This window comes from Fulmarus glacialis, unplaced genomic scaffold, assembly GCF_000690835.1.
Source record: "Fulmarus glacialis isolate BGI_N327 unplaced genomic scaffold, ASM69083v1 scaffold12657, whole genome shotgun sequence".
Classification (NCBI taxonomy): Eukaryota; Metazoa; Chordata; class Aves; order Procellariiformes; family Procellariidae; genus Fulmarus; species Fulmarus glacialis.
Genome location: NW_009222654.1, coordinates 331 through 9,753, shown reverse-complemented (window position 1 = coordinate 9,753; position 9,423 = coordinate 331). Strand labels below are relative to the sequence as shown.

At 42.1% G+C, this 9,423-nt stretch overlaps 1 protein-coding gene across 1 annotated transcript; it reads right to left on the bottom strand.

Moving 5' to 3' along the window:
* Positions 1 to 3,484: 3,484 nt before the first annotated feature.
* On the bottom strand, positions 3,485 to 9,399 carry ING5 (inhibitor of growth family, member 5). Its single transcript, XM_009581526.1, has 7 exons — positions 9,334 to 9,399; positions 8,471 to 8,637; positions 6,886 to 6,997; positions 5,827 to 5,920; positions 4,691 to 4,826; positions 4,461 to 4,522; positions 3,485 to 3,527 (listed from the first exon to the last, which is right to left on the bottom strand). The coding sequence occupies exons 1-7, from the start codon at positions 9,359 to 9,361 to the stop codon at positions 3,485 to 3,487; spliced, it is 642 nt and encodes a 213-aa protein (XP_009579821.1). The 5' UTR covers positions 9,362 to 9,399.
* Between the last annotated feature and the right edge of the window lie 24 nt (positions 9,400 to 9,423).

Below are 9,423 nucleotides of genomic sequence, written 5' to 3'. Positions count from 1 at the left end.
CGGCGCCCGCCGCCTGTCCCTGCAGGGCCCACGCCTCGCGTGCATGCCGCCTCCTACCCGACACCGCCCCACGCAGGGCACGCCCACATCCTCCACACCTCCCACATCCACCGCCTCGCACAGACCCTGCCCACCACCCCCACGGTACCGCCGCGGCAAGCGCTCCTGCGCCGCCACAACACGCTCTCGTACGTCTTTGTTCCCAAAAATACTTTATTTATAACAATATATCCATTTTCTATAACATGATCCAAAAATACAGATATACATTTTTACTTTACATTCCTTTTTTTTTTTTTAATAAAAAGATTTATATTCTCTTCCATTTACAAAGGGAACATAGATCTAATTCCTTTAAAAAATAGAACAATCGGGTTAAAGTCGTTTCACCTCCAGTTTTGGACGAGCTGCAGTAAAGCTGAACCCCGCAGGGTACGCGGGCGTTTCGACAACCTTTAGTGGAACATTCCTTTACGTATCACAGTCTTGTTCACCCTTCTCCAGAAAAGTGTATTTAACACTGTACATTCAAAATTCGGGAGAAAGATTTAAATCCTTTAGTAAGCAAAAATGAAGGCTACTGGTATTTCTATCTATAAGGAGTTTAAAAAAAAAATCTCTAAGGCCAGGGGTAAGCGGCCGAGAGATGCTCTCGAGCCCGCCAGAGCCCCCGTGCCGATACGTTCCGCGCGGGACAGTTTATTGCTGATATCGGACGTCAGAGGTTCTGACACGTTAGAGACGTTACAGCGTAAAGGAGAGGAGTACGTTGTACCTCACACTGTTCACGATTCCTAGCAAAGTCTCTTTCCTTTTGAGGGCTGATGCCAACTTCTAGAGCTTATTTTTCTTTTTGCTTTGCTGGTTAAAATGGAAAAATTTTTTTTTCTTACTAACAAAACGCATTTTGCTGTCCTGCCTGACCATCTTTTCCGAGCTGAGGGTGGTCAGCTTCGCGCTTATTAATCCCTAACTGTGCACTTCCGTAAGGGCAAGTTTCCAGCAAGACCTCCAGAGAGGTGCAGCGGAATTTTGAGATTGTTTCAGATCAAATGCTTAATCTACGGTGATACCACTACTAATAAAGTCTTGGGGAGGGGGGGGAAGAAAAAAGAAAACAAAAGTCGTATACAATACCGTTGGATGGAAGGGGAAAATAAAACCTAAAATGGCACCAACACCAGTCTTCAGGCTCCTACATTAATCCAGTGTAGCAGGTCAATGAGGTACTGGTCTCACTCACTGGTTACTGAATTACAGGCTGGCTCATGAGGTATCACGATCAAATTTGCTCTCAAAAACAGAGGCAGAAAGAAAAAGAGGGCTGACTGTATTTCTAAGTTCAGGTTTGTGTGACTGCTTTTCCTCCTCCTTCCCTCCAGCTATCTGCTTTTATTTTGTCTGCGTGCTTTCGGGGTGCTATTACAATGGCAACAATGACAAATGCGCATCATCTTGTAAACATAACTATGGAAACTTCATATACAACATAGGGAGTGTTGCACGAAGACACGTGCAACATCACACTTTAAATGAAAGGACCCTGGAGACGGTTTGTTTTTTTTTTTCCCCCCATAGCAGACTCAGTAAATCAAAATGTTCACAGAAAAGCCGTCTCAGTATCAAGAGGTTTCTTCTACGTCAGTCTTGACACCTGCAGCATCTACGAAGCTCAACAGAGCAAAGCAGGGAAGGAAAATCAGCAAGAGCTGTGTTCTACTTTCTTTCATCGCAAAACACAAGTAAGAGGGTCAGTGTAACAGGGGAAAAAAAGACTTTTTTCTTTTGGAAACAGGTGCCAAAATCTGACCAGAAGTGGTTTTTCTCTTCTGTACTGTTTATTCCAATCGTTTTTACAGCAGAACAAAAGCTTATCTGGAAGTTTCTTAATGCCTTTCCAGCAGTCCATACCAAGAGTTCCTGCACAATGGTATGCAAAGTAGTACACAGCCCTGCACAGAGCTGCCATCAACACCCATCAGGGATCACAGCCAGCAAAGTTCATGAACCCTGGTGCGTACTGCTGCAGGGGCCGCTCGTTTGGGGCTTTCCTCCCCTCCCTCCGCCAGCAGAACCACCCTTCCCACACCTTTTATTGTAGGCGGGTAAGCCCCATAATACAGGAGATATATATGAAGACAAGAGTTATCTCTGCTCTTCCCTCATCTTCTGCATCCACTATAACTCAGAGGAAGGAAAAAACAGAAAGACTTTTGTTTTCCTACTCCTGATTTCCTTCTCTTCCTTCCGCTGCAGCAACTGACACTGTGATGACAGCAAGGATTCACATTCATAATCTGAAAGGCAGCTTAAAGAAGTCAAGAACATGCAAATGTGCCCCCACTAGAAAGGACAAGAAGTCATTTTAAACCATGCCTGCTGAATAGCCTTCTTCAATAGCAGTGCTTCATAGCAAATGCTATTCAAATCCCCCCCCAAACTATGGCATGGCCGCCGCACCACCACAGGAATGTACACGCTGTTAAAGCTTGTTTTCCTGATTTACCCAGGTGCAGCACAGGCCAACACAAGCAACAAAAATCAGGCCTTCATCTTATTTTATGAATAAATTCGACCTTCTATCTCTATAAGAATACTGTAGGTTTCATCTTCACAGTGAAGTACTTAAAGGATCTTCAGAGAAATGGAAACAGCCAGGGAAGGTAACACCCTCTCTCAATATTCCTGTCATTAAGAAACACTGCAGGACAACTCCTTTGCTATTTAAAGGTTTTCTCCCAAAAGAGACCAACCTTTCCTAGAAGGAGGTGAAAAGTCTAATGGTTTGCTTCTGTTAAGGTTCATGTGAACGGGGGCAAGATCAAGTAAAATAAAGGCAGTGCAAACGTAGACAGAAATTCCCCAAAAAAGAAGATATGGTCATACCTCGCTCCCATCCCTGCGCTGTCAAAACCAAGCACGGTACTTGGCTTTGAGGAAACGGACACTGCAAACAGTTAACCAGCTTTCCCATTCCTTTCTGTACTACAAAACTGCACAACAAATGGACTTCATACCTAAACAATGGAGCCTACTTCTTTCATGCAGGCTACATCGGAAAAAATTCCTTCTCTGCCACACCAAGCTCCAGACCTAAACTATTTCCATGATGGCAATGCACCATGCTGAAGGTACAGGTATTTTATTCTCCTGCAATGCCTTACGTGGTTTCACAGGCTCCTATAAACTCGCAGAGACTACAGCTACTGGCTGCCCTAGCACTTCATAGTTACACCGATTTCAGTGCTGTGCAAGTGTAACATAAATAAAATCCCTGTGGCAAAGGGATTTGGGACTCCTCCCAAAGTCATTTTCTTATGAAAGAACAGGAATTACAACTGGCCACTTGACAATTAAATATCATACCAGAAAAAGAAGGAGGGTAGGTTTAGAAAAAAAAAAAAAATCAAAGATAATATTGCAACGTGAATGAAGGAATATATTAAATTCTTCTTGCCTCAGAGGATGTATTTCCCTCTACTCCTTACTTCTTTTTCTTTCTTTCCTGAACACAACGAGGACAAAACCTACAGGGAAAAAGAGGCAGTAATTAAATCCTGAAGTTAACAACACATAGCCCAAGAACTCTTTTTATTATTTGGGAATGAGTGGGTGGGAGGGTGGTTTAAAAGCAGCCAATTCAAGTAACTGCAACAATTCTCATGACATGCAGGAAGCCTGGGCAAGTAGGAAAGGAACTGTAGCAACTCGGGTGGGCAGAAGTGACAGCACCAGAAGGCTTCCAGGGCTCATCAGCCCCTCACAGCTGTGATTCACCTTATTTCATTCACCTAGAAGTTACTCCAAGTAACTTCTCCAAGTTTGTCACACAGACTTCCTCTACAGACAAAAGGAAAGAGATACGTTCCTCCAGTTCATTCCTTCCTCTCCCTCCAATGATTGCAGTTCATTTTCACTTAAGCCTGTTTCTGATAGGCATCTTGTTAATTAGATGAGAGCAGTCCATTAAACAGAAACTAAGTACAGAACAAGCCTATGATTCTTTCCAAGATGAGCACGTATATAAGCAAAACCTAGAGCGGTCTTCAAATTTTGCTTCCAGAAACGAAAAAAATAAATGTGTCTTCTCAATTTTAATCACAGCCATAACTATGCGACAATACAGCAAACCTGTGATGCAACATGTACACGTTTACGCAAGCCTCAGATCAAAACCTGCTCTGTTTATCATGCAATTTTGCATATACCCGTGTCCTTGTTCTGCTCCCACAGAATCTAAGACTCCCATGGAAGTAGACTTTAGGAAGAAGGTTCCGCTTGTACCTTCTACCTTCACGCAAACACAATCCCAAACCATAGAGGATGCAATCCCTCTGATAACAAGAACAAAGCTCCTCTGTCAGGAAGGGTCACAACGGGGTTTTAGTTCTTCTTGTGATTCTTGTTGAGGCAAATTGTAGCCTGACAAAAATCCGAGAGCTATATGTTGACATACTTACCATTTCCCTTTTGGTTTGGTGGTGAGGTCCACACAAGCAAAGTGGAACCATTCAATTGGGCACTGCAAAACAGAAAGGAAAAACCCACATGGGTCTCCATAAGGACACGCTTAGTGTTTCACAAATGTTACTTCCATTTTGAATGATCTAACTGAGCAAGTACCCCCCCTCGGATTTCACAGTGTTGTGATGTAGCGAACATCTGAAAATAAATCATCTCAAGAGCTTACATCTGGGTTGTCACAGCCAATCATTTCTCCATAGGACACCTGGTGACAGAGGCAGTAGGTAGGTTCGTTGGGGTCCACTGGCATGTCTAGGACATCTGAGGGATGCACCGACAGGATGGTGTCAGCAAACTCAGATCTGTGGACAAGGACAGATTGAGGATAAAACACTTCCCAATTGTAAGCAACACCATGTTTCCAAGATCTAAATCCCACCTGGGAAAATTAGTTTTTAGCAGTATCTTCCCAAAACCACACTGACTCTACTTCAGAGTTTAGATTACATTATCACGTATTATCCAATAGTTAAAATCATAATGTAGGTTTGATCAAACACAAAACATGAGCTTGACTAAAAAGGATTAAGAGAATGATTTGTATATGCTATGACTACAGTAATAAAATTAACGTACAGATCACTTCTACTTGCAGATAGAAGAATCTGATTTTTGTCTCCCAATCGGTTTTAATATATATATATTCTTTTCTCCTTGCCAGGTATAAGTGAAGCCCCTTGCTCTGACAGCAATGTATTAAGTTGACATGTCAGTAACGCTCATTGGAAATTATTTTTTTCTTTTCTGCCCCTCCATTTAGCCAATTCAACAATTGAATTAACAGGGCCCCTCTAATATAAATCATATGATAGAGAGGGGACATGCTTTCTTCCTTGCTTCACAAAACCAAATTAGATTACTCAAGACTATTTAGGACACGACTGTTTGAAAACAACACCCAAAATTCTCCAAGATGTCTAGAACAACAATAAAACATCAGTTTTTGTGTCAATGGGCAAGTGTTTCTTTTTACAATCAAGACCACAGGCAACTGTTAAAAATAGCTGCATGACAAAAATCAAAGCTATTTTCTACCAGCTAGCCAACAGCAACAGAGAGTCTGATCTTGTCCTTCCAGACAGAGGGCATTCCAAGCATGCTGAGTTTCCACATGCCAACAAAGGAGTTAATTAACAAAGCTGACTTGTCCTAAGCAGGACACTAATGAAACGGAGTAAGACCAGAACACTCTAACACTGCTCACCATCCAGACACGAGTCATAAATAGGGTAACATGAGCTTGTGGAAAATTCATGAAGTGTCAAGCCAAAGTCACCAGCGCTGCGACTGGGTATGCCTTACCCTCCTTTGAGCTTCTTTTTCTTTGGCGTATCTTCTTCAGATGTTCGCCTGCCTCGACCACGAGAGCCTCTTTTGTCTTTCTGACTTCGTCCCTCTATAAAGGGAAAAACCCCATCATTTCAATTTATTTGAATACCAGAAAAATCCCCAGATGTTTTCCTTTTGATGCATTTATTGTTTTGAAATCCTTCTTTCATATGTAATTGAATATGAATGCTGATTCTGAAATACATTTTATGCCACAAACATGCCAAATTGGCAAGTAGTACGACTCAGCACCAAACTCTTGCGTTTGCAGTTTTGGCAATTAGATCACTGCAGTACAGTGTTAGCCCATACTGTTGCACAAGATATAAATAGCATCATATTTGATAAGACATGCTGTAATTTTTTTTTTTAATCTCAGTATATTTTTAAACACTCAACCAGTTAATTGGTTACTCAATAACTAATGTAACTTTTATCTCCACATCCCTGATCTTACCCCTTATTTCATAGCTCAAAGGCATAAAGCTGTACTGCTGTTAACCATGCTCACATTTCACTGTAATCATACCAGATTTCCAGTATACGTTACAGAAATTGGTACCTTCCTTTAACTCCTATTTTTTCCTGCTGTTCTCAGCTTGATTAGCATTCAAATTCTGGTAAAGGGAGGAAACCAGACCAAGCTCTCCTCAAAAAGATTAGAACTTACTTAGTAACAGATCAAGCCTGAAACTAAAACCGTTATACCCAAGAGCTGCAAGAACATCAGCTCCGTTTTGTCACCGTTAGCTCCCCCTTGGCCAGTAGCCTCTTTACAACCAGTAACCGTGGGCCACCAGGGTCATCTGGCAGAGACAGTAAGTTAGACCCCAGCACTAGATTTTTCTTCATCTGTTTACTGCCCACCAGAACACTGTAAATATTTGAAGAGCACAAAAAAACAAGTAGAGAAGTACAACTATGGTGTACTTCTTTTCGTCCTCCAGAAATAACAGCATACTTTACATCTTAGCCTTTCTGGTTAGACATGCTCTCCTGGAAAAGGCTGCCAAACATGTAAAATTTACCCACTTTTCAGGCTTCGGGATCCAGGGTTTTCAAAGTCACTGCCTTCCAGTTTATCTTTCAGATCTGCTTCAAAACGCGCCAAGTCTGCATCCAGCCGACGGATATGCTTATCCACCTGCACAGAAGAGGAAACCACAAACTGAATTAAAAAAACATTAAAAAAATCCCCAAACGAAAACAGGAAGGTCTAAAGCCGTTATCGACATGAACAGGAGTATAATACTTTAGAGCAAGGCATGAAAGGGGTATGAAACTGGAAACAGGGAAATGGTACACACAAAAGGAATTAAAGGGGAGAGAAAAAGCCAAAGGAAAATAGGAAAAAGCAAGAGGACCTAATCCCAATACAGGCAAAGAGAAAGGAAGGAAAAGGGGGGAGGAGGTGGCGTAAGGGAGAGTCAAAGCAACTCAGACTAATGGTTTGCGGAACAAAACAAGACGATGAGAGATACTAAAAAGAATTGTTTTCTCCACGCAATTTTCAAAATACATTATTCAGCTAATGTCCATGAAATGCGTTGAGTAGATCAGTCTATTTTTTCTGGCATTTCACTGGCACGCTACTCGAAGAAATTTAGTAATAAATAGAGGCTTCTGCTGACTATCTCCAGTATCAAATCAATACATGTTAAGTAAGTACCTTGTACTACCCTGGGCGCAATAATGTGACTTACAGAACAGAGACGTAGCAAAGGTATTTTAAGCCACCACCCCCAAACTGTGTTGCTGCAATACCTAGTCCTCAAATCAGCAGTTATCTAAGACACTTTTCAGTCCCTGTGAAATAATTTACTTTTCTGCAGCATTTGATGGCAATAAAATGTACTGCAGCTGCAGATGTAGCAGAACCCAAAGCATCTCTAGAAGTTGGACAAAACACACCGAGTACAGTCAAAAGGATTCCCCTCACTTAAGTTTTATCTGTGGGATAAAATACACAAAGATAAGAATTATTCAAGGGACAGCTAAACGGACACAGGAGTAGGGGCAGAAGAGAAACGTGGAAATCTGCATCTTAAGAAATGAGATTTTCCCATCTGGTCCATCGAGGAAAGTCTGGTGCCCAATATACAACCAGAATGGTAGAGATGACAGGTCTGCTTTCTTTTGTCACTTGGAAACCAAGGTAACTGAGCAGATTTCCCTCAATTCCTCCACAATATAGTGCTGACGTTGACTTCAAAAAATGTTGTTTATGACTTAAGACCAGCCCTAAATAAATTATTGGGTGACAGGGGAGCTGCTGGGGAGGTAGGAGTGGGGTAAATTTGCTGGCATTATCACACAGCAGAGGAATACTACCGATCAAGCAATGTCCAAGTGGGATAAACTCACTTAACCTTTCACCAGAAGGTTAAACTCATTTAACCTTTCACCTACTTGACACAAAACCTGCTAACAACAAGGGAGGGCAACAGTAAGAAAAACAAGCTTGGGAACTAATAATTTGTTTCAGTAAGATATTTAACCCAAAACACGAATACGTCACGGAAAACGGACACTGTGGAAACGTCTTCCATGTCCAGCAGCAGCCCCATTCCAGAGTATGACCGATTTTAACGGAAGTCTCACTGGTTCTGATCCTCACCATCTCGTACGTCTGCATGGCCAGCTGAACTTTATCATCACTGTACTCTTTACATTTGCTGTAGGCATTCTGGATTTTCTTCAGGTGCTCCACTCGCTCCTCGGGTAACATGTTCTTCACGGATTCAATGTATTCTGCTGCAAGACTGTCAATTTCTGCTTTCTTATCTGAAAAGCAAAGTATATACACGTGAGAAAGCTGTATTTTTTATTCGTACCTCTTTGCAGTATTTAAAAGACATCTCCTGACAGTTTACTGACTTCCCCTAGTCCCTTGACGTATTTACCTTTTTTAAAAAAAAATTAAGTTAAAGGTATTCACTCTTCAACACTTGCGGTGTGACACTGATTTCTCAAGTGTTTTACAATTAATTCAGAGGAGGGGCTCACAGTTAAGATCAGAAACTGAGCCGATGGGTTCACAAACTTCAGCCTCTCTTCCCACACGTAGAACGTTATATTTGCTACACAGCCATTTATGATTCTAACAGTTCAAATTCAAAATCATTAATGTGCAACCAGATACCAACACAAACCTCAAAGAAGAAAAAAAAATCGGTCTTGCAAGACACACAGCAATCTACGATGCAGGAGATGTGGAAATGCGCAGAAGTAAGGCCATCCAAGAGGCCGCCAGGTACAGTGATCACACAGCTACAAATTAACTCGCAACTGCTGAAAAAAACCCTAGTCCTGTGAGCTGGAGCCCTCACAAGAAAGAAACAAACGCTGCACAGCGCTCAGGTCAAGAAAAAGCATTAGAGGAGAGACACATCCTGTAAAGCCGAGCCTCCACAGGGCTCTTCCCGTCCTTCAGGTCGAGGCTCTCGATCAGACTTCGCCTGCCAAAATACCTGCACACACCTTCTGTTCTCTGATCCAACTCCCGCATCAGCTGGAAGTTCCTTTGCAGCTCACAAGGCAGGTTTTCGATACCTGGAACACAAAGGCCGA